Raw genomic sequence first — 24,765 nt, 5'->3', positions numbered from 1 at the left:
AGAGCTGCTTCAGAGGTAATTGGTACTGAAGCACAACTTCTCCTAGCACCTCGACTACCAGTACTAGGCTGGATGTTCAAGGGTAAGGTTCCCACTACCCATCATGCAACTGATGCGACGTGGAGTAAATGGATTGCATTAATTACGCAGAGGGCTCGAATAGGAAACCCTAATCGCCCAGGAATCTTAGAAGTAATCATGGACTGGCCAGAAGGCAAAGACTTCGGAATGCCACCAGAAAAGGAGGTGACACGTGCTGAAGAAGCCCCACCATATAATGAATTACCAGAGGATGAGAAGCAGTATGTCCTGTTCACCGATGGATCCTGCCGTCTTGTAGGAAAGCATCGGAAGTGGAAAGCTGCTGTATGGGGTCCCATACGACGAGTCACAGAAGCCACAGAAGGACAAGGTGAATCGAGTCAATTCGCAGAGGTAAAAGCCATCCAGCTGGCTTTAGACATTGCTGAGCGAGAAAAGTGGCCAAGGCTGTATCTTTATACTGACTCATGGATGGTAGCAAATGCCTTGTGGGGGTGGTTAAAGCAGTGGAAGCAAAGCAACTGGCAGCGCAAAGGGAAACCTATTTGGGCTGCTAAATTGTGGCAAGATATTGCTGCTCGGCTAGAGAAACTAGTCGTGAAGGCACGTCATGTAGATGCTCACGTACCTAAAAGTCGGGCAACTGAGGAACATCGAAACAACCAACAAGCGGATCAAGCTGCTAAAGTGTTCCAAATAGATTTGGACTGGGAACACAAAGGTGAACTATTTTTAGCTCGGTGGGCTCATGACACTTCAGGTCATCAAGGGAGAGATGCAACATACAGATGGGCTCGTGACCGAGGGGTGGACTTAACCATGGACTCTATTGCACAGGTTATCCATGATTGTGAAACATGCGCCGCAATTAAGCAAGCCAAACGGTTAAAACCTTTGTGGTATGGGGGACGGTGGTTGAAATATAAATATGGGGAGGCCTGGCAAATTGACTACATCACACTCCCTCAAACCCGCCAGGGTAAACGTTATGTGCTTACCATGGTGGAGGCGACCACCGGATGGTTGGAAACATACGCTGTGCCCCATGCCACTGCCCGGAACACTATTCTAGGCCTCGAAAAGCAAATCTTGTGGCGACACGGCACGCCAGAGAGAATTGAGTCGGACAATGGGACTCATTTCAAAAACAGTCTCACAGACAACTGGGCCAAAGAGCATGGCATTGAATGGGTATATCACATCCCCTATCATGCACCAGCCTCTGGGAAAATTGAACGGTATAATGGGCTGTTAAAAACTACCCTGAAAGCAATGGGGGGTGGAACCTTTAAAAACTGGGATAAACATCTGGCACAAGCTACCTGGTTAGTTAACACCAGGGGATCTATCAATCGAGCTGGCCCTGCTCAGTCAGACCTTCTACATACAGTAGAAGGAGATAAAGTCCCGGTGGTGCATGAAAGGAATCTATTGGGAAAAACTGTCTGGATTCTTCCTGTAACGGGCAAAGGTAAACCCATTCGTGGGATTGCTTTTGCTCAGGGACCTGGATGTACTTGGTGGGTGATGTTGCAAGATGGTGAAGTCCGATGTGTCCCTGAAGGTGATCTGATTCTGGGTGAGACTACTTAATTCTGAACTGTATGTTGTTACTGCATAAGTGTCTTTTAGGTTAAGACAGTGGTGATGAGACCGGAGCTAGCTTCATCAAGTGGCGTCCAGTAACCTCCTCGAGTCTGACATCTTTAACCTGCAACCCGTGGGCACGAACCATGACAAAAGAGAGACTGCTAGCCAGAAAGACTGCTGAGAGACTGCTAACCAGATGGAAACCCACAATCCTGAACCAAATGAACTTGATGGACTTTTCGCATAAAGATGAATCATAGACTAGTGATATGTATATATATATTTGAAAATGAAAAGGTACTGGTGATCTGAGTATGACATGAATGGTATGGAATAAGGGGTGGAATGTCCTGGTTTGGCTCAAACCAGGCCAAATAGTCTTAGAGAACCCAAGGTCACTGCTTACATGTAAAGAGCTGAAGGGGGTTGTACCTGCAGGGAGGAGTGGACGGGGCAGGTGACCCAGGATTGACCAACGAGGTATTCCATCCCATACATGTCATTCTCACTTTCCTGTTTATCACTAACCCACTGCCTCCTGGAGGTGGGGCCCAGGAGGGAGGGGCCCTCCTGTCTCCCACTGATTGGTACCAGCTTTGCCAAATCTCCAGTTAAAAGCCTGCAGGTGTGATGGCAGGAGAGTTTTTGCATTTTGCCCTCTGCCCGTGCTGGGGGGAGCTACTGCCTTTTCCCCTCTGCCTGTACTGGGGGGAGCAATTCTGCCTGAGGAGGATTTCCAAGCTCTTGATCTTGGTTTTGTACATATTTGTATATATTTGGTTATTTCTATTATTATTGTTATTATATTCTTTTTCATTATTATAGTTTATTAAAACTGTTTTAACTTTCCAACCCATAAGTCTCTCTCCCTTTTCCCTTTCCCTTGCGGGGGGGGGAGAGGGTTAACAGAGAGCATCTGCCACCTGGTTAATAGCTGGCCCAGCTTTAAACCGTGACAGTGGCCAGAGTTACGGGACATGTTGGATGTTACCACAGGACTTGGCTTCCTATCTGTTTGGACGCTGTTTTGTGGAAATGCACTGTCTTCTAGTACAGCATCAGTTCAGTGAGGTGGTGTTTGTTTGTTGAGAAGAGCATTAAGTTGCTGATAGCACCATGAGACCTTTCAGCTTCTGAATGCATTATCCATTTCCCGCTGGACTATTATAACACAGAATGACTGCTGAAACAGATGCTTGCAGTTACCTTGTTCTGTTTGTCTGGTATAATAGTGATGAACTTAAAATTATTATTTTTAAAAGCTGTAATTTATAATATAGCTGCTAAGTTGCTCAAAAGCCGTGTGTGTGATATGTGTATGTGTTTATATGCTTTTAAAATACTGACTTCTGTTCCTGTCTCTGCTTTCAAAGACATCAGTGATAAACGTTACAGTCGTCGTTGTCTGGGGGGTGATATGTGTGGTGTTCTGGTGTGTAGAAATTCCAGATTATGTCATGGTACCACTGTATTGTAAAACACAATTTAAAAACTCCCCAAAACCTTTACACAATAAGGCTAGAACATAGCTGCCCAAGCGCCTGGGAATATACCCTTGGTTCCCTGTCTTTTGGTTCTGTGCCCTGTATTATGCTCCAGATATCTATCATCTTCAAGGTCTACCAGCTTCCTCTAAAACAAATTTCAGGTGGTAAAATATTTGTAAGTCTTCCAGAATTTGGAGAGCATACTTGTAAGACTCAGTTGTCTTCATGCAAATTTGAGCAAAAGCTAATTATCTTTCATTTGAATTTGAATTCTGTTTTAGAAATGTATGAAAAAGTGAATTGAGTCCTCAGTAAATTTAATTTTCCAGTACTATATAATGGCATTTGGGTTGGTGAGAAGCTGTGGTTTAGTTTGTTATGAATTACCTGTATCTCTGATGTCGTATAGAAAATCCAACGGAGTTTGTCCTGAGACTAACTGGTCAAAGGCACAGGAGCAATTGGATTCTGGTTTGTGACATCTCTCCTTCCTCTCTCTCAAACTCCAGTCCAGGACATGATGGCACATGGAATGATGCTCAGTTGCAGGAACTGGCACAGCTGAAGATAAAGCATCAAGAGGAGCTGACAGAGCTGCATAAGAAGCGTGGCGAGGTTAGAAAGTCCCCTTGTGTTCTGCATGATTCATACGTGGCACTTTGTGAACGTGACCTTAATTTTACCAAGCTTATTCATCATCATTTTTTCCTCGTTTCATGTACAGCCTTTTTAAGCAACCCATGTTGATGATTAAAGTAAACCAGAGATGGTTGGTCTTTTGAACCACCAGCCAGGAAATAAGAGCTTACGTTGTCAGCATAACATGATTTTTAAGAAATGCTTCATTTTGTTTCATGAATAGGTTTTTAACGGTATTTATTAGAGGAGGAAGGAAGTGACCCAGTTTACAGAGCTTGACCACTAGTTCTACCTTGAACAGATTTTGAATGAGCAGAGTGAGAGATTAGGTGGCTGTGTGTGGTGCTCTCACTTTGCAGGGCCACTGCTAGAGAGAGTGGATAAAAATAAACAAGCAAAGGCTGAACATGCCATGGTGTTAAACTGAAAAGGGAGTACTGAATCTGCCGTGTCGATGCAGTAGGGAGCCCAGAAGTCCCATTAGCTGTGAGATGGGCCTGGAAGAGAGGAAAATCTGCTATTTTTTTTGTTTGTTTGCTTTTTTAATGGGAAGATGTGGGTGCTTCATTGGCAGAATTGGGTTTTTAAAAACCACAGCAGTGGATTGAATGAATCCAGGAGGTGGTACCTGAGTGGTACTGCTGACTTTCATAGGGAGAAGGTGGGAATGACCTGGGAAAAGTTATCATGCTCCTTTGATCACACCTCACTGGAGTTGTGGAGAAGCTCCAGTGTCAGTAATTCTGAGCTTTTCAAAGAGGAGACAGCTTTATACAGGAGGTGTGCATGGACTAGTCGAAGCACTGAAAATTCCTTCTTTCCCCCCAACCTGCTATCCTGAGCCTTCTGCCCAGGCAGGCGCTCTTCTCAAAGCTCAGTCTGCCTTCTCCCTGGGCAGCCGAGGCTCTGCACGCCGTGGGGCTTGCTGCTGCTCCCTGACTGGGTAGCTGTGAGCTGGCAGCAGCAGCTCCTTAGTGTTGGCCTCTGCCCCTGTATTTCCTGTGCACTGCAGAGACTCCACCAGCAACTTACTTTGTGGGAAAACTCTTCATGAAATCTGTGTTTACTGTATGTGAGCTACATGCCTCCTGTAATGGCTGTCCTGGCCGTAACAGAAAGATTTGTTGCTTGGTTGTTAGTGCTCATTTGTTGGTTTAGTTACTTGGCAATTTTTAGTTTCTCTATTTATTTTTCCACTACTTTAACAAATAAAATTTCTTCCTAATATGCATTCTGTTTGATGTGACTTTATTAAAGAAACTTTTTGAGGGATGGGAGTGAGATATCAAAGGACAAGTAACTTTTTGGCAGCTCTTTTTTGAAAGTGGATTCCCTAATTTAGTGACCTGTGTGAAAGGGCAGTAAACAGATCTGTATGGAAAGCCATGAAAGAAGACCTAAACGGCATGTTTCATGCCTGTAGTGTTAGACTGGTCTGTACTCTTGCTGGTTGCTGCTCAGTGTGTGTTATCCAGCTGGCTTCCCTGCATTTTGTAATGTAATTTTCTCCTCTCCCTAGTTGGCCCAGTCTGTAATTGATCTGAATAACCAAATGCAGCAGAAGGACAAAGAGATGCAGATGAATGAAGCAAAGTGAGTAGGAACTATTTTGTCTGTGTAGTTGGTATGAGACGCAGGCTTCTGGTTGAGTTATTCATTAGTGTTACAATATTCTCTAGGAGTCCTAGCCATGGGCGAAAAATTCCTTTGGTAGGCATTGTGCAAACAGCACAAAGAAGATGGTGTAAGTCCCAAAGGAGATCCTCATTGTTTTGTGTATTTTGTTGCCGTTCCAGGATTGCAGAATATTTGCAAAAGATCTCTGAACTGGAAACAGAGTGCCAGGAGTTGCGTAGCAAACTGCAAGACCTTGAGCGAGCTAATCAGACGCTGAAAGATGAATATGATGCTCTCCAGATCACCTTCAATGCCTTGGAGGAGAAACTAAGGAAAACTACTGAAGACAACCAGGAGCTGGTCTCACGTTGGATGGCAGAGAAAGCACAAGAAGCCAATCGTTTGAATGCAGAAAATGAAAAGGATTCGCGGTGAGATTGGTGACCTCTATTTGATGAACTACTTCCCAATACATTTTTGAATACTTAGGAGTGCATAGGATAAAACCAGATTTAGTTTTGATCCGAGATCTCTGTATTCTTGCACAACACAATGAGAGTCCAGAACTTTGTGTTCCTCCTTCTGGCCAACACAGACGGATGCTTTGTGAAAACATTCCTGTCTTTTAAATGAATAAAACATGTTCTTTTGTTTCTTGAGCAACATTTAACTATGGCCTGAAGATCACAAATCAGATAGAAACTGGGGTTTTTTTTGCTGGTGTTAGATTTGGACTTCTCTTGTTCTTATTGCATCTTGATACTACTCCTAGTTTTATCCTTTTTTGACTTAACCAACTTAAGTGGTTTTTGCATTCTGCTAAAAGGAGCAGCTGCCATGAGACCAAGCTGTGTATAACTTGCAAAAATAAGTTTGCATGCTTTTTTTTTTTTTCCCTTGCAAAATAATAATTTTTCTTACTCTTCTGAATTGCTTCAGCTTGCTTGCCAGCTAACAATCCTTGGAGACTAAAAGCTATAATACAAGTCTAATAGTACTTGGCAGTTTTGTATTACCTTTAGTAACATAATAATTACTTTTGCAAGTGCTTGCACTCCAAGCAAATCCACATTCATATAGGCCATAGAGGGCCGTAGGTGCACTTCATCTTATTGCCTCGCTTGATTGATCTTGTCCTTTGCTATTCACAGTAAGAAAACTGCCTCTTCTGCAATGACTATCTTGAAAAGCAGGATAAAATTAGGGCAGTGGTCTGAATTTTTTTTTTGAAATCTTATGAAGCCCATCAGAACTGTGCAGGGTAACTTTTGAAATGGGATTAAGGAAGTTTTTTTTTTTTAAATAACCTTGCTTGCTTTTTCTTAGGAGACGACAAGCCAGGCTGCAGAAGGAGCTAGCAGAAGCTGCCAAAGAACCCCTGCCTGTTGAACCGTAAGCAGTCTTGATTTATGGAGTCTCCTTCATCACTTCATGCTTCAGTTTTATGCAGATGCATGATAAATGGTATCTTTGTTATTTCTAAATTTGGTGATGTAAAGGAGTGTTTAAACTTTGGTGTAAAGTAAAAAATGTACAGTAACTCTCCCTACTTGAACTTCCAGAAGAAGGAGCTCTGTTTGGCTAAAAATAGATGCTTGGACTGGAAGTCCTACGAATGGTTCATATATTCATATATATTCATATATTCATATATTATCTCAGCATAAAAACATTTGTTACGTGGTACCTTTGGACTTCAAAATAGTTCTTCAATCATGAAACAATATACTCTGGAGATGCCTGCATTTTTAAAGTGTTAGAATACAAATATGGTCAAGGATTTTCTGTAGAAACAGGTACTGAGTGAGTTAAGGTGGGTGAAAATGTATTGATCACTTCTGTACTGGGAGAGATTTATTCTGTAGGAAAAAAATACGTAGATGTGTAGTTACTTTTCCTGGCAAGCCAGAGATGAATATCTCTAGTCTCTTGTTCTGTTTTGCTGCTGTGTTTACTCCTGGGTGGTATGTAATCAGCTGACTGAAGTGGGCAGTTGATGATATAGGTGCTTTGCACCAAGTTGATAAGGTTATTGGCCCTTCGTTAGCCAAATCCAGAAAAACTGCACCTGCTGCATTGTTACTGGAAACTGCTGAGACAGTCTTCAGAGCACAGAGCCAGAGCAGTGTGCGGGCTTTTCCTTGGTATGTGTTATGTTTGTATTAGCATCACGTTAGGTCTCAGTGCTGCACGTCCTTACACGGGGTAGGAGCAATGTACGTGCTCTGGAAGAGGGCCCACGCAAAAGTCTGGAGGAGGTAGGAAGGGCATGTATAAGGGGGGTGTGAGAGAGCTTGTAGCATTTGAAAGGAAAATTGAAACTGCAATTAACAATACAAGTAGTTAGCACAACTTGCTTTGCATTTTTTTTTTTAAGGAACGTTTAAATGGTTCCATTCCCTTAGTTTATTGAGGTGCGACTCTCCATGACAAGATTACTGCTGACCTCTGTGTCACAGGCCAGTGGACAGTCCCAAGCCAGAGGACAGTCTTCCAGCTCGTAAGAATAGTGATATCCCTGTTGTCTGTGTCATTTGATGTAAACACACAGAATATCTTAGAATATTAAACTCTTCAATAAATAATATTGCACTGAGAGGGGAAACACACAGGTAATGTCTGTGGCCACTTTCGCTGTTAAACTTCTTCCTCTCTGTTACCCAAAGCGAGACCTTCCTATCTTAGAGCTGAGCTCAGAGGTAGCTGTAGCACAAGAGCTTGAGTATTTTATTTCCTGTTGTGGTGGAGATAGCGGTCTCAGTGTTTCGTAAATAATTTGATATGAGACACTGAGAAGTTAAAAAGCAGCCTGTTAAAAAAAAAAAAATCTAGAAAATAATTGCTTCTGTAAATTACTCGAACTCTGCTTCACAGATATTCTTGATTCTTTTTTTGATTTCATAATTTTAGAGAGTTTGTATTGTATAAACGTGCTGCTCACTGAAGGAGAAAATTGCAGCATGTCAAGGAGTGCGCCTTGGTGTTTATATTCACTTCAAAAATACATAAGGTTAATGTAGAAAGTTCTTTTGCTACATACAATTTTAATAGCCCAAAATTCAGATTTTTAAAAAATAAATCTTAGTAGAACCTGATAGTTTTATTGAAATATCAGCCTGATACTACCAATCAGAATATATATTTTCCATAGCCTTTTCATACATACTGTCCTCCAAAATCTTAGGACTTAAAGTGCAGGTATACTCTGAAATGAGAGATTAGAAATGGTCCCATCCTCTTCAAGTCGGTTGCAGCTGAGTGGTATCTGATGGCAGGAATTGGTTTATTCCTACTTAAATGCTGAATTTAAACTTCCTGTTCAGTCACATGGCATCAGGTTGATAGAGTGTGTTTAAAAATAGTTTGTCCTGCAAAATCAGCAGTGGAGGAAAAATTATCATTGAAGGAAAAAATACCAGACTGTCAGAGCCCATGATGACTAATGGGGAAAAACCTTTTAGCATTAGCTGAGTAGTTTAGCTGGATTAATTTGTGGTATATGTATTGGAACCTCACACTTCAGTCGTACACCAACACTTTAATGAAGTGAATCAAAACATCCCTCGTACTTAATGGAGCAGCACCTGAAGTACAGCAGTAGAGAAAGTATCCAGATGTCCTCGGTGTGGATGAAGAAGGAAAATTCAAACTCTTGTGGTTTTTTTTAGTACTTCGATATTTTGGAATAGCAAAAAAAGGTGCTGTGAGAATAGGATATATCTGCAATAACTATGTTTCTGCTGTTCTGTAACTGTTCCAGCAAAGGCTTGCTCAGATGTGATAGGTCCTTATAATGCTGTATGTGGTGCTGCAAGTTAAATATAATGCCTGTAGTAAAGAGAATCTGGAAAGGATGCCTGTCAACATAAATATGGGGTGAGGGATCCAGTCTTGTTGTCAGTGAAGGGTGTAATTGGCAGCTGGAAAGAAAAAACCTGAAATTTAGGTGCTGCATGTACTTGTTTTCAGACATTGTATGCTGAATGTAGTATCTCTGGCAGAGACAGCTAGATCAGTGTTTGTGTTGGAGGATCTACGGACACGTTACTGCAGCGAGGTAAACCTAGATGAGGGTTGGGTGAGACATGGACGGACCCTGGGACAGTGTTGTCCATTCAGTTCATATACATCATGAACATTATATACATCATGGCACTTAGTGCCATGGTCTAGTTGACAGGGTGGTGTCAGGGCAATGGTTGGACTTGATGATCCCAGAGGTCTCTTCCAACCTGATTGATTCTGTGATTCTGTGATCAGCGGGTGGTTACCATAGGCAGCTCTGGCTGACTGACAATGCAGTGTTTTCTCTCACTTCAGCAGGGATGATGATATTGAAGTGCTTGCAGATGAAACCTCTGACACAGCTGAGGAGACGTCTCCAGTGCGAGCTGTCAGCCGAACATCCAGGTTTGTAGGCCAAGAGATTTCTGTACCATATCATTGAGGAAGAACGAGGGGTATAAGAGTTGGAACAGTGTTGGGAATGTTACTTACAGTTTTTTATTTGCTTTAGCTGGAACACAGTTTAGTACTTCCCCCAGAGCAGTATGAAACTCATGTGCTGTGTTCTCTGTTGCCATGCTCTAGATATGCTCTATTTTTCCTTTGTTGTTTTAAATAAATTAAGCTAGCGTCTGAAAAACCTGTGTCTAATCTTAAAAACAGAGGTTTACAAGCAAAATAAACAATAAAATGGGTATTGCAGTTGTATTATATCTTTGTTACTGTACAAGATACCAATGTGACTTTGCAATAGCTGGGTTTTGGGGTTTACCTGAAATGCTGAAAATACCTTCACCTAGATTAAATATGCATCTTTTTCTTCCTCTAAAATAGCAGTGAGTGGAAAGTAAGAGGTAGTCACATGAGAGCATGGATTAATTTGATTGAAACTTCAGACTTGGCAGACTGTTACATCTAAACCCAGTAATTCACAGGGTGGAAGTTGAGGGAAATTGAAGAAACTTCACTCACAAATTATGTTCTGAGTTGTAGTTACTGGTGACTTTTGAACTGGTGCCTGCCTTTGGTGTTCTCTGTCTGTGGACTGGGTCTGCAGGGGGAGGGAGTCTTTCCAGAGACTTGTTGCTATGAAATGTGTTTGTATTGATCTTTATGTGGAGAAGCTATTCACAAGGTTTAAACCTGTCCTCCCCTCCTTCAGTAAGCGACTCTCCCAGCCAGCTGGAGGCCTTCTGGACTCTATCACTAATATCTTTGGGTAGGTTAGAACACTTTCACCTCTTTGTTTTATGTATTGGTTTCAATGTACACCAAAATCTTGGTGATGCAGGGAATACAAACAAATAATTTCAGCCTTTCTTCTAGCTTCTGCCTTTCTTTTTTTTTTCTTTTTTGTTCTCCTCAACTTCCTGTTTCTTCCATCTTGCCGTGTGCTGACCTCTGACCTTTCCCTCCAGTCTGTCTGAGTCTCCCCTTTTGGGACATCAATCTTCTGATGCTGCCAGGTGAAAACATTATCCGCTCTTAGTCCGGCATGTGAATGTATTCCATTGAAGTAACACGGAACCCAGCTGTGTTATCCTGGGTAGATTTCAGATGTTGATAACACTGGCTAGAAACTGTCTACAGTTAGAGAGGCAAGGAGCCCCTCTTTGTGGAGAGAATACATGGGGTTTGCTCTTACTTTCCACTGCACTTTGCTCCTTTAATAGGGTTAGTTAAAATAAGTCGTCGGGTTCTGTGCTTAGTATCCAGAGTGGAGCCAGTCCTTTTAAGTCAAGCTCTACATTAGGTGGATGGTCTTTGCTTAAATGGTGCAGCCTGGGCTTTTGAAGGGACCGTTTTGCTGCTTGGGATGTAGTGTTGCAAAGGTGTTGAGTCTCCCTAGGCATAATGATGGAGTTGTGGTCTCTCCAGCTGAACTCAGCTGCAATCACTCCATGTTTCTCTTTCCTATTTAAAACAAAAGCTCCAACATGAGGTCAGTAATCAGTTCAGGTAACTTGTCTGGCATACTATGAAATATCTAAAGCCACAAGTGAATGTAGGGCTGTATGACAAATTAATTTTTGAATGATGGGATAAAAGAAAATTAAAAATTCCTTCCCCCATTTTTTAATCACTGTACAGTGTAGTTAAGTGACAGGTACAGATCTGGAAGAACTCAACAGAAACAGCATTCCTTTCTCATTTTAAAATATTTCTACTTTCTTTCATCTCAGGAGGCGTTCTTTGTCCTCGTTCCCTGCTCCCCAGGATAATGTAGAGCCACATCCAGGTGTCAGTAAAGAAGTGAGAGTGCCCACTACTGCCTTATGTGTCTTTGTAAGTATAGAAGGAATTCTCAGTTTTACCATTCCTTTTACTGTCTTTGGAGGAAGTGAATCCTGTCTGTGTGGGAACTGATCTCCTGAAACTCTTTCTATTAACACTGCCAAACAAGAAGGAATTCTTGCTTTGGTAGCATAGTTCATCCCATTTTATTCTTAGCTCAGATGCTTTTCAGAGCCAGTGTGCTTGATGTCTGTCTTACCGAGGTCGATGATGACTAGTAAAAGGTCTGAGGGCACAGGGGAATTACACTCCATTACCCTCTTGGCTCCCAGCAGTCCCTGTTCTGTCATGCCATAGTAGAGCTATGATTGAGGAGGTGATTGCTGACATTTTGGGATTAATTCAGTTCCAGTTCTCCACAGTGAAGGGAGTTGTGGCACTGAATGTCATCCAACAGAACCGGTGAAGAGGAGCTTGTGGTAGTGGGGTGTCTTCATTTGTTGTGTGTGATCTAAAGTTTTCAAGCTGAGACCTCCTTTAAGTGTTGTTTTGGCCTCACGAGACCAAACTTAAATTTCTGTGAAGGGCATCTCGCCTTCTGAATGGAAGATACTGTGGTGAATTGTCTTGTAACGCAGCTACTTGTTTTAACCTTCCTCTTGAGCTTTCTCAGGCACTCCACTTCTGGATATGGATATTTCATGGATATGAAATGACTTCTATTTTTCATCCAGAGTAACAGGGTGGCTCACTGCAGCATGAAGGCTTATGTATTCCTAGCCTGCCCTGTCACCATCTTCTCTAGTGGCAACCATGGGGTGGAGGGCGTAGCAATGTTACCTTAAGTGAGAATAGGGTCATAACTGAAGTGACAGCCTGGAGCTGGCTTGAATAGGGAGCATCAGAGGAGGTGTTCATGGCTGCAGTGTGTGTTGCAACCTCCCTCCTCCTCTGGCCATGTACAGCAAGCACAGTTGATCAATAGATATAATCCTGGCTAATTTCATCATAAAAGGTATTGCAAAGCTGTATATGTGAGGTTTTCAAGAACCATGTGAGAGGTTATGTTGTTTTCACATTTCTCTTGATCTTCTGTAATGTCATCTGAACTTCCAGGAGCAGCTCAGCCTGTCTTCCTGATATGGAGGGGCAAACCACAGTAGACTATGCTGACCCCTGGTCTTGACAACATGGGGAATGCTGCCCCTTTCCAATTCCCCATCTTGCAGAAGGAGTAGGAACAGCTTCAGGAGTAAGGCTGGCAGACTCTGGCAGTATGGAGGTGATGTGTGGTTAGCACTGCAACATTAGAAGGAAAAAGTCCCTTCTCATTTCATGGGAAGCCATATGTTCCTTCTGGAGATGATCTATGTTATGTTTTAGCTCCTATGTTTGGAGCCCAGGTGGAGTGTGAGGACATATCTAGGTCCAGCAGAGCGTTCAAGGAATGAATGCAAGGACTCTGTGCCAGTGGTTTGGTGGACACAGGGAGCAGACCAGGCTCACTTGTGGAGAGATGAGTAGAGCAGGTTTGGGAAGGCAGAGAAGGTAGCCACTTCAGCCATCATTCTCAGGCTTAGTTTCTAGGCAAGACCTGTGTTCAGTTTTGTCCTGAATGGCTCTTCTGCACTTGTAGAAAGATCAGATTTGAAGTGTGATGACTCCTAAATATGAGCTGGCAGACTAAGTTGAACCAACAAGTCCTAGAAAAATACAAGTTTCCAGAAAACTTGATTTTGAAAGGAAGGAATCTGAGAGTTGTAAAATCACAGACTGGTTTGGGTTGGAAGGGACCTTAAGGATCATCTAATTCCAACCCCCTGCCACAGGCAGGGACACCTTCCACCAGACCAGGTTGCTCCAAGCCCCATCCAACCTGGCCTTGAACACTGCCAGGGAGGGGGCAGCCACAGCTTCTCTGGGCAACCTGGGACAGTCTCACCACCCTCACAGGAAAGAATTTCTTTCCAATATCTCATCTCAATCTCCCCTCTTTCAGTTTAAAAGTGTTCCCCCTTGTCCTGTCACTCCATGCCCTCGTAAAAAGCCCCTCTCCAGCTTTCCTGTAGCCCCTTCAGGCACTGGAAGGTGCTAGAAGGTCTCCCCGGAGCCTTCTCTTCTCCAGGCTGAACAGCCCCAGCTCTCTCAGCCTGTCTCCATAGCAGAGGGGCTCCAGCCCTCTGAGCATCTTCGTGGCCTCCTCTGGACTCGCTCCAACAGCTCCATGTCCTTCTCGTGTTGGGGCCCCAGAGCTGGACGCAGCACTGCAGGGGGGGTCTCACGAGAGCGGAGCAGAGGGACAGAATCCCCTCCCTCGCCCTGCTGGCCACGCTGCTGGGGATGCAGCCCAGGGTACAGTTGGCTTTCTGGGCTGCAAGCGCACATTGCTGGCTCATGTTGAGCTTCTCATCAACCGTCACTCCCAAGTCCTTCTCCTCAGGGCTGCTCTCAATCCATTCTTTGCCCAGCCTCTATTTGTGCTTGGGATTGCCCCGACCCACGTGCAGGACCTTGCACTTGGCCTTGTTGAACTTCATGCGGTTCGCACAGGCCCAGCTCTCCAGCCTGTCAAGGCCCTCTGGATGGCATCCCTTCCCTCTAGCGTGTCGACCGCACCGCACAGCTCGGTGTCGTCGGCAAACTTGCTGAAGGAGCACTCAATCCCACTGTCCACATCGATGACGAAGATGTTGAACAGCACCGGTCCCAATACCAACCCCTGAGGAACGCCACTCGTCACTGGTGTCCACTTGGACATCAAGCCATTGACAAGGATGTTGTGCGGGACAGTGTCAAATGCTTTGCACGAGTCCATCTTAAAATCCTCATATGTTTTAAAAGGTTCAGAATCACTATTAAGTGGCCAACTCAAGCTTCAAAACATTAAGCTGTGAGAAAGCAAGGGTGCAGGGGTGTCAGTGCGCCTGCAGTCAGGAACCACAGCTTAAGCCCAAGTTCTCTGTGAGAGAAGGTGCTGTCACAACTGTGCTGGTACTGCTTAACCACCAGTATAAAGCAGCATTATCACCAGTACACTACATGAATGCAGTTAATCTGTTATGCTGTTTCCTAGCAGACTTTCCTAACTCAAGCCTGACTTGAGCGTTCTGTGGTTGCATGAACTGATTGGATCATGTTCCATGGCTGGCTCTAGATGGAGAAATGAAAAGTTAGTTTCCTTCTACAGCATATCACCTGTTACTGTTTTCTGTCCTGTCCTTGCCTTAATTTTTTTGTGGTGTAACTTAAAAGCCTTACCTTATAAAGCCTAAACTTACGAAGCATTGTAAGGCTTCTGGCGGTTTATTACCACTGTTGAGTCCTTGATAGTGTTTTTCTTCATGTGCTTTTGGTTTTTTCTGTAGATAAGGATCAGCCTTTTTTGCTCTGTTTGTACACCATCAACTGTAGTAGAGTTTCAGTCTGTGGCTTTGTTTCCTATATGCTGCTGAAAGCTCCACAGCTGTGGTTCTGTGTAACCTTTAAGCTCTGTAGCTTTCTAATCTGTGGGGGTTTTGGGCCTATGATAATCCCATTTTGTGTGGCTGTTCTGTTCCTCCCACTCCTCAGGACGCACACGACGGGGAGGTGAACGCCGTGCAGTTCAGCCCTGGCTCCCGGTTACTAGCAACAGGAGGCATGGACAGGAGGGTTAAGCTTTGGGAAGTCTTGGGAGGTAAACTTCTATGCTTTGGGGTATGGTGGGGTGCTAAACAAACTCGTATTATAGTTGATTTTGTGTCAGCTTCTGCTGTAATCCATTGCTTAAGTTTTGTTCATCTTTCTCTGTGCAGACAGGTGTGAGCCCAAAGGTTCCCTCTCCGGTAGCAATGCTGGGATTACAAGCATAGAATTTGATAGTGCTGTGAGTATCTGTGCAGTATCCACTGTTTGTGAGTGGGAATAAATGAAATGAATTATGTTGTGCTCTGCTATCGATTTCATTTCTGACATTTTGAAAAGTTACCTAAGAAATGAGTTAAAATACTTATGAGAGGAACTGCAAATAGTTAAAAATTGTGCAGAAGATCGTTATTTGATAAGCTGCAGTCTGTAATTCTCATCTTTGCTTTACAATTCAGAAGATGATCTGCAGCTCAGACATTGGCTGTTATGGCCTCTTATGATAAAATTACAATAAAATACACTAGGCTTTGTCTAAAGTAAGAAATTAATCTTCAGCTTCCCACTGAAGCTGGCATAACAGCATAATAGAAGCAAATACACGGGACTTTATTTCTGTGAAGTTTATTTCCATAAGAGCTCTGCTGAGGTCTGTGATGAACAGTAAAAGGTCTGATTATCCTAAGACTTGCACTTCCATGACCTTTTCTCCCAGCAGTCTCTCGCCGGTCACAGCACAGTAATGGTGTGGCTGGCAGAGTGTTTGCTGACAGCTTGTGATGCGTGCAGTTCATGTTAACCTGAAGTATCGGAGACATGACTGCCATCAGCATCCAACAGTCTTACCTGAAGGAGTTTGGGTCTTGGATTGCTATAACTGGACACGTGATCTGACTTTTCTGCTGAGACCTCTCCCGTAACACAGTGCGTTACTGCATAGACAGTAGACCAAAGCTGACATCGCTTCTTCCATTTGGTGATTCTATGTGCTAAACTTCATTGATACACACCCAAAAGGATCCTTCCTTTGGACACCGACCAGCTCATTAGAGATTTGCTGGCACTGTTAATCTGCAGGAGAAACTAGTTCTGATTTTGGCAAGCTGCTTGAACACATTTGAGGTGAGGACTGCCTGAGGTGAGATGCTAATGGGCTTTAAGGATTCAGGAAAGTCTTCTGAGATGGACAGGAGTGCAAGCATGAATCTTGTGGTGTCCATTCTCCATCATGGATGACTTTGAAAAGCCCTGAGCCTAAAGCTGTGAACAAGTCAATTTATCTCTCCTTGGACAGATTTAGTGTTTGGAATCTTAGTTTAAAATGTTAGAATTGTAATGAAGATTGCAAGAATTGGGCTAATTCTGCTCTGAGGCCTATCTAAGCAGTGGGGGTAGATGATGCAGGGCTTTTTTTCTGTGAAAAATGAAAATAAGAGGGGAAAAACCCCACAATAGGTGAGGGTAAACTAGAACCTGTTTCCTCACTGCAGCGGAAGGGAAAGGAGAATGTCCTGTCTGGTCTGGTTATTGTTATTCCTTTGATTGGTAGTCATGATTCTACAAATCACTGTCACATTTTGGTGAGAAGAAGCCACAGCCTTTCTGAAAGTTGTTACACTAGCTTTCCTTGCTGGTGTATGCTACTGTGGGTTTGTTCTCTTTTTTTCACTTGGCAATATAGCAGTAATATGGTTTTAATGATTTATTGGAAATACTTTTGAGTTTAATTTGCATATTGACTTGCAGAAGTCGTTTTAAATTAATCTTGTGTTCACAGGGTTCTTACCTCTTAGCAGCTTCGAATGACTTTGCCAGCAGAATCTGGACAGTGGATGACAATCGGTTACGGGTGAGTCTCTTGAAGGCAGAGCAGTGCTCAGGCTGTTTCTGTCTTGTATTTCCAGTTTTGTCTAACGGGGACATGGCAGTTTTGGAAGTTGGGCATTTACAGACACTTCCAATAATTCTTTCCGTTAACGGGATCTTTATTTCTCTTAAGGGTCCTCACAGCAAGGCCTAGAATACAGTGTTGGTCCCTGTCCAGCCTTGCAGGGAACTCCAGTTACTGCATGTTTTCACAATACAGCCCCCCTGCTAGAATAACCTTACCGTTCAGACCCAGTACACTTTTGCATCCCCCTCTGTGGAAATTTAAATGCTTCTTGTGGTTTATGGAGAAGCACTTCAATGGTTTAGCCTCAGTCCAAGGAGAGCACTGCTGAAGAAGGGTTTGCAGAAGACAAAGAGGGATTTTATGCTTTAAGTCAGGAGCAGCATTCTTGAAAAGGAGTCCTTGGCCTTGCTGTTAAAGGCAGCAAGCCTAAAAGTGCTTGATATTCTCAATGTCTTTTGAAAGATTCTTCCTCCCAGCTCCTTTGTACTCGCGTTCTTCTCCAACACTTGGCTCTAGTTTAAAGAAGGATTTGCCTTTGACCAAAAGAAAAGTTTCTTTTCAGCTTTCTAAGAGGTTTTTTTATTGTCGTTCCTATGTACGCTTTTCCTCAATTTTTACTTTAGGAAGGTGGTACTTTGTTGCTCTGAATCTTCTGACATTTCATGTGTCAGTTATAACCTACAGTTGCATTGTAGTTCACTGGGTAGTTCTCAGTGTGGAGATGTCAGGTCTCATTTAGGAAAGTGAAGAGTTATCAGTTCTTTTGCAGCTTCTGTTTGGCTGCAAAACCTATTATTGGATGTGAATTATGGTGAATAAAAGTTTAGCAGACTATAGATTACTTACTATAAAAAGTTAGTTATCCCTGCAAACATCCACCTGGCTTCACAGTATTTTCCTGTAATTTTTTGGTGTCCTTGGTGACTGCCAGCTCTGGGTGAGTGCATTCACTCTTTGCTGAGATAAAATAGTGCGTTCTTTGTTTTGAGTGTGTGTGGTAGGGATTTGGCACGGCTTGCACATGAGCAGGAGGCAGTGAAGCTGAAATTGCAGTAAATTTTGCCACAATCGTCCTATTTAAATGCAAATATCTGTACGTAATGAGTGTGCAGCAAGAGCAGGAGAGAGATGCAGAGTGAAAGTTTAGATCCTCCTTTCTGGAGTTTGTGTTCTTTCTTAAGATGAAGTGGTCTTTATGGGGTGATTCGTTCTTGCAGAGTTTGTGTTCTGTGTCAGGTTTGCTTTTTTCCAAACTTTGCTCCCATTCCTTTCCATTCTTGATTTTTCTTTTGTATTTCCCAAGCCCAGATTGCTGTGTGTAACTTGATAGTCCTTTGAGTATTTAAAGATGTGTAACTATATACCAAAGCTTCTCGCTTGTTTTTCACAATTCTTCAGTCAGTCATTATCTGTTTGGTGATTTAATATGTAAATACTCAGCAATTTGAGGTAGATGTGGTTCACGTTCTTCTCAGCCCCACAGAGCCTCCCCCTGCAGTTACAGAAACTGCTGCGGGGAGTTTTTCTGAAATCTCTGGCTGTCTCAGTTTTCAGGCTTGAAGATGTAACAACAGTTGAGACTGGGTAACCTGTTGTAACCTTGAGAGAAGCTCATTATAAAAACCTGAAGGCACAATTTCCATTTCCAGCATGCTTTAACCCCTTCTCCTCATTGCTCCTGCCAGGCTGTGTTGCAGTTGCCATCTGTCCACGAAACGTAGGTGTACGGAGTGTTGAGGAAGGGAGCTCGCAGGTTCCCTGAGTAGCTAGAGAAACTGCACCCAAAGGTGACCTGTGTCTCCCAGGCTCAGGCTGAACTGTGGTACTTAACACTCCTACTCAGTGTTAATCTCTGTTTAACTATAATAGATTTTTTTTTTTTCCCCTCCAAGCAATGCAAATTATGACTTAAGGTTGTCTTTCAGTTGTTAAATAGCAAAACTAGTAAGCTACGAGGAAAGGGAGCGAGTGGAACTGTGCAAGTTTACCATGTGAATCTCTCGTCCTCAGCACACCCTGACAGGTCACAGCGGTAAGGTTCTGTCAGCCAAGTTCTTGCTGGACAACGCACGCATTGTTTCGGGAAGTCACGACCGGACCCTCAAGCTCTGGGACCTCCGCAGCAAAGTTTGTAAGGAAACCTGACTTCTGTCTGTCATCCGTGTTCTCTGCTTCTGCTGAATGTAAATGGAAGTCTGACATCAGCCAGATTATTTCATCTTCTTGCTAGTCTAAAAAAAGCAGAAACTAGCAGCCATGCCATCTTCTGTTGTTACTCAAGTAATTGGATGCTTTCTGCCTGTTACCTGAAATAAGAACAAGAAATCATGTGTGTGCAGGAAGCACTGTTAATGCTGTGACATAAACAGCAGCTGTGTTCTGGGAGTGTTCATTGTTTACCACTCTGGGGCTGGGTATTCTAGTATTCCACTAAAAACTTGGAGCCAGGTCAGAGTTTTTTAAAACCTGAGGTGGCTGGAAATGTCTCTTGGAAATGTACCAAAAATTCCAACATCTCAAATGAAGGAAATGCTAGGATCCAGATTTTTCTTTGGGAGAAACACCTTATTTCCTTGGCTTTTCTCCTGTTGATGGCTCTTAAACCTGCTTGCACTGAGAGAAGTTGAGACTCAAGGTTATCTTGATACCTGCCCTGCAAACATAGGTCAAGGAGACTGTTTCATGTTTAACAGTAGCAAATTATAGCTGCCTAAATACAAAGTGGAAGTAAAGCAGCTGTCATGGGAGCATTTAAAGGGATATTAGCCGCAGCAAAGGAGATTGAGAGGGGGCAGAGAGGTTGTTGGAGACTTAAGTCAGGATTATTCTAAGACAGAGTTTGCCTGCCCTGTGTCACTCCTTGGACACTGCTCTGTGTGGCCACTGTGTGTGTTTGTGTGTGTGTGGCATAGGGATTATTTTCTCTCTCTGTTTTCATCAGTTTGTACAGTATAAATTGCAGTGTGTCACCATTGGTTTATCCTTTTTAGGTATAAAAACAGTGTTTGCAGGATCTAGCTGCAACGACATCGTATGTACTGAGCAATGTGTAATGAGTGGACATTTTGATAAGAAAATTCGTTTCTGGGACATCAGGTAAAACTACTGTAAGAGAGCTTATAGTGTAGGAATGGTTCTGGGATTGCTGTCCAAGTAAAACCTGAACTAGGGAACTCTTCTTCCTGAGCTTGGAAGCTGATGAGACTGTTACAAGAGTTGCAGAAGGCCGTTGAAAGAGCCTTCTGTTACTATTTTTATACTCTTTGGTGGGTTGGGATTTTTTTTTTTCCTGGGATGCTGTTTCTTTTCTGAAAAGGCAGTCTGCTTGCTTGTAAATATTTTGCATCAGTCAGTACTTGCCATTCTAGATGTTAGTTTTTCGGAGAGTGGGGTTGTGAGGGAAGTAATATCAAACTATTGGCTGGAAATGTTATCCACAAAGTGAGATGTAGCTTGGGAAAGAATCAGAATGTGAGAATAAACCAGTAATCCTTTTACTCCTTTTCTTCCACTTCGGGACAAGTCAAAATTTTGATGCAGTGGTTTGGCTTCTCGATGTTGGTTTACTCCTTTTTTTCTTTCTCTCCTTTTTCATTTTTCTTTCTCTCCTTTTTCATTTTCCTTTCTGTCTTTAGGACTGAAAGCATAGTAAAAGAACTGGAGCTGCTTGGAAGAATCACAGCTCTGGACCTGAACTCTGAGCGAACAGAGCTTTTGACCTGTTCCCGTGATGATCTACTAAAGATCATTGATCTGCGGGTTAGTGCTGTCAAGCAGACATTCAGGTGAGTGTGTTCTCCACAAGAACATTATGAATTTTAGAAGCTTGGATTGCAGATTGCCCTCAGCGTTGGAGTGTTTTTCAGTGTCTCAATGGAGAGAGCAGTCTCCTAACTTCTTTTCTACATGGGTAGCAAAGTTCTCTGGAGTCTAACAGCAAAGATCTGCTCTCGTGGGTCTTTTCATTTACCTCGTAAAGAAGATAGCTTGGCTTAGAAGTCTTTGGCCTAAAGGAAAGAATTTCTTCAGATGCGATTGAGAGGAGGGTGTACGAGAAATGCGAATTGTGATAAAGGGATACAGGGGCTTATTCTGAACCATGTAGAAATCCTTACCGGGCCCTTTAGTGAGAACCTGGGAGTCCATCTTGTTATAAGCGAATTTACAATTATCTGATTCTACCTTTTCAGCGCCCAGGGATTCAAATGTGGCTCTGACTGGACGAGAGTTGTGTTCAGGTAAGGTCAGATATAAGCAAGATACTTGATACATCTTTCCTCGGCAAGAGTGAGTGACTCATGATGCTTGGCTGCATTGTCCCTGTTTACAGCTAGAAAAACTGAGGTAGAGTTTCTGATTTGCCCAAGGTTACCTTTCAGTCAAGACAGAATGTATCTGTAGATGTTGATCCAATGACTTGGAAACTTTCAGATTTCAAAGTGCTTTCATCTCTTAGTGTTAGCAGCTGGTAACACGTGACTTCTTTTAAAAGACTGTTGAATGCCAAGTTGCTTGCCTAGGAAGTTGAGAGTGGAATGATGATTTGTGCCAATAAACTGCTGACTTCAAAATTGTTCTCTGCCTTCTGCACCTTCTCTGATCTCATAGCCCTGATGGTAACTATGTGGCTGCTGGTTCAGCTGATGGGGCCCTCTACATTTGGAATGTGCTCACTGGGAAATTGGAGAGGACGCTTGCAAAGCATCACAGGTGGGGGAAAGCTGGCTGTGTAATCTGAGGTGGGGATCTGGGTTGTGAATCTTGCTGAGCTATGAAAGAATTGTAGTCATACAGCTTTGCAACTTGTATTGGTGGGTGAGAATTTTTAATATGCAGATTCTTTGTGGATTCATGGCAGTATTAGCTAGGTTGAAATAAGGTTAGGCTTGTTATTGTTCAACTGCTTAAACTGAGATATGATTCTAATAAAGTACATTTAATATATTCTGAAGAAACTATCTCTGTTAGGCTTATTAAAAGCAGGAGTCTCTTGAGAGCTGAGAAAGTGCTTTTTCTTTGATACTATATTTCATTGCAGTGTTGAGTGCTGCTGTGGAATTCAGCTTTTTTGTAAACTTGTCCCTGGCTTCCATTTCAGTTCTTCTATCAATGCAGTCGCGTGGTCACCAGCGGGTGCCCATGTGGTCAGTGTGGACAAAGGAAACAAGGCTGTCCTGTGGTCTGAATTTTGACTGGATGGAGGGTGAAAGGCAGAGCGTCCAGCGCTTCTGGGTATGGTGGTGCTGGTCCGTGGCTGAACAGAATGGAGACCCGAGCCCAGATCCATCCTGAGGCGGGATAAACAAGCACATGGGCTTCACTTTCCAGAGGAAAGTTCTAAAGCAATGGAGGAGGAGCCTGAGTCAGAGACTTCCTATGGCCGTAACTGCACTGTGGCACTCGGACTCAGCAAGGGATTAGCTGTTCTGGATGGAGAATGCTATTTAGTCATGCCTTTACATGCAGTATCTATGCACCAAGTGGAGCTGAAGATACTAGCGGGGTTCCTCACCAGACAGCTGTGCCAAATACCCTGTCACACAAATGTATCTGCAGCACTTCTGAGTTGGAAACGTTGGAAAGAAGTTACTGTGTATGCTGACTTAATACATGTCCTGTCTCCTGTGTTCTGTTCTTGTGGCCTAGTTCAGGCATGGGGTGAGAAGATCCTGAATCATGGATGGGGTCCTAGGCAGTCTGAAGTGTTGGACCAGCTTTTAAAGAGGGTCTCTCGTGGCTCTGGCAGCTCTGCCTTTGAGTTATCGGCTCAATTCAGATCTGCTCTGATCCTGACACGGGTTCTCCAGCACTGTTGTGTGAACTCTTTGCATCAGTTACACCCGTTCTTAAGGCAACGGTCCTTTCTTCAGGACTTCTGCACCGTTTTGTTGAAATGCCCTTCAACAGCTCGGGTATCACAAAATAGGAGATTTTTAATCTTTTTATTCCCCGGGCAGTTTGGTTACTGGGTGTGAGGAGAGAGAGGTTCAACTTCTGCTGTGCTGCTGTGCTGAGGAATGTAGTCACACTGTGGCTTCAGTACCGGAATGCAGACGTTTGGTCCCTTTTTCTGTTCATCCGTCCTGTCCTGGCGGCTGTCAGTAGAACACAGGGGAGCGGTGGGGTTAAATCCCAAATCCATTGTTTTGGTGCTGGCAATTCCAGGCCACTCGCCCCCTTCTTGAGCACACGTGCAATATTCCTGTTTGCGCTGGAGCCCGCGCTCTGCTACGGAGCAGTGTCTTGGCTCTGTCCCTGTTAAAGCATCCAAACCCATGATGTGGCTGGGTGTGAGCTACCTGGCATAACTTTACCCAGCCGAACCTTTCCACATGGTCTGGGCCTCAAGACAAGCCACCAGCGTTTTATCGCCTTTTTATTTGCACTTTATTTTCTTCTTTCCTGGTAGTGTTTTAGTACGGAAGTGTGTTCTTTGGAGGGGCTGGATTAGGGGGCAGCTGCTCTGACAGGCGTCCCTCTAACCTGGCCTTTTGTTCAGACACTTTCTGCAGAGGGGAATTAGAGTATATGGGGCAAAGTTTTTATTTATTCAGCTGCCCATAAGAACTTGACTGTAAATAAACCTGTGTTCTGCTTTTAAAACCCCCCAACGCTCTGATTCTTTTATTTATGTGTGTGTGTGAGATCTTGGTCTGAATGAGCGAAGAGGGGAACCCGAAATGTGTTTTTTCAGTGCTCTGTTCTCCTGATGAATTGTGGATTTGTGTTCAGCCGCATTGTGGGATTTGGTGTAGAGGGGGGAAAGAGGATAATGCTCTTAGCTTGAAGCTGGACATCCCGCGGGTACAACCTGGTCTTGCCCTGTCTCAGGAATACTGCCTTGAGACTGAAGTGTTACCACATTGACCAAGTGCCTCTGTCCTTGACAGGTTCATGTGTTCTTGGATGTGTTGGATAAATTACTGAATTGAGGAACGTAGTATTTCAGACACTGCCGAAAACAGAAGGCTGCTGTGGTACTTTGACTGCTGACTTGTTAAGTTTTTAAGCCAGTAATAGGAGTTGCACGTTTCTTTAAAAACATGAAAACCCTTGTTGAAGATAATGCTCTGGTTCTTCCTTCAGAGTAATGATGCAAAGCCTTCAGCTGCTTAATGTACAAATTTCACACATAACTAAGCCATTGCTGACCACCCTCCTGTTCCCATAAGAAGCGAAGCTGCCTGTCCAGCTCTGGGAAGTGAGAACTGTAGCAAAAATGAAAAGATCCACCTTGGCATCCTGAAGCATTTCTAAAGGCAAGATACTTTTTTCTTCTGCCTGTTGCCATGGCAGAAGGTCCTTCTTGAAAAGGCACCTACCAAGAGTCCAGGTGACCTTGGTTACTGCGGAAAAGCAGATCACTAAATGACAAGTCAGCATGATGAAAGATTATTGGGAGATTAATGTCATAAAAACTCTGCAGGCTCTGCTGAGGCGGATCGGGATGGGTTTAGGATGTTTATAATTTAGGCTGCTATACTTGTATTTTTCTACAACGTGGTCACAGATTCTCGCCCAAAGGGCTCCGTTTTGCCTGTTGGTGCTGTTACGAAGTAGGTTAATAATACTTGAGGATAATGGCTAGCTAGCTAAGACCTTAGGCATTTTACATTAAAATTCCTTAGGACC

The 24,765-nt window shown here is 43.4% G+C and overlaps 1 protein-coding gene and 2 non-coding genes across 9 annotated transcripts in view; all 3 read left to right on the top strand.

The window, feature by feature from the left end:
- ATG16L1 (autophagy related 16 like 1) overlaps window positions 1–23,744 on the top strand; it is a 30,372-nt gene extending 6,628 nt beyond the window's left edge. The window contains exons 3-19 of one of the 7 annotated variants that reach the window (XM_068421098.1): window positions 3,629–3,734; window positions 5,278–5,351; window positions 5,555–5,806; window positions 6,702–6,767; window positions 9,699–9,785; window positions 10,543–10,599; window positions 10,799–10,846; window positions 11,564–11,666; window positions 15,186–15,291; window positions 15,410–15,480; window positions 17,017–17,088; window positions 19,144–19,264; window positions 20,124–20,229; window positions 20,769–20,918; window positions 21,324–21,371; window positions 21,742–21,843; window positions 22,232–23,744. In XM_068421098.1, coding sequence (XP_068277199.1) covers window positions 3,629–3,734; window positions 5,278–5,351; window positions 5,555–5,806; window positions 6,702–6,767; window positions 9,699–9,785; window positions 10,543–10,599; window positions 10,799–10,846; window positions 11,564–11,666; window positions 15,186–15,291; window positions 15,410–15,480; window positions 17,017–17,088; window positions 19,144–19,264; window positions 20,124–20,229; window positions 20,769–20,918; window positions 21,324–21,371; window positions 21,742–21,843; window positions 22,232–22,325 — 1,663 coding nt within the window. In that variant the 3' untranslated portion in view covers window positions 22,326–23,744. Of the gene's footprint in view, window positions 1–3,628; window positions 3,735–5,277; window positions 5,352–5,554; window positions 5,807–6,701; window positions 6,768–9,677; window positions 9,786–10,542; window positions 10,600–10,798; window positions 10,847–11,563; window positions 11,667–15,185; window positions 15,292–15,409; window positions 15,481–17,016; window positions 17,089–19,143; window positions 19,265–20,123; window positions 20,230–20,768; window positions 20,919–21,323; window positions 21,372–21,741; window positions 21,844–22,231 lie in introns of all 7 variants that reach the window. The other 6 variants (XM_068421097.1, XM_068421096.1, XM_068421100.1 and 3 more) reach the window with 6 other exon arrangements.
- On the top strand, window positions 11,878–12,148 carry LOC137675269 (small Cajal body-specific RNA 6). Its single transcript, XR_011049944.1, has one exon. It is a non-coding gene; the product is annotated as a small Cajal body-specific RNA 6 (non-coding RNA).
- On the top strand, window positions 15,888–16,149 carry LOC137675270 (small Cajal body-specific RNA 6). Its single transcript, XR_011049945.1, has one exon. It is a non-coding gene; the product is annotated as a small Cajal body-specific RNA 6 (non-coding RNA).
- Window positions 23,745–24,765: the final 1,021 nt, after the last annotated feature.

This window comes from Nyctibius grandis, chromosome 32 (genome assembly GCF_013368605.1).
Source record: "Nyctibius grandis isolate bNycGra1 chromosome 32, bNycGra1.pri, whole genome shotgun sequence".
NCBI classification, from domain to species: domain Eukaryota; kingdom Metazoa; phylum Chordata; class Aves; order Nyctibiiformes; family Nyctibiidae; genus Nyctibius; species Nyctibius grandis.
Note: the sequence above shows the minus strand (reverse complement) of the source record. Positions and strands in the feature narration are given on the sequence as shown.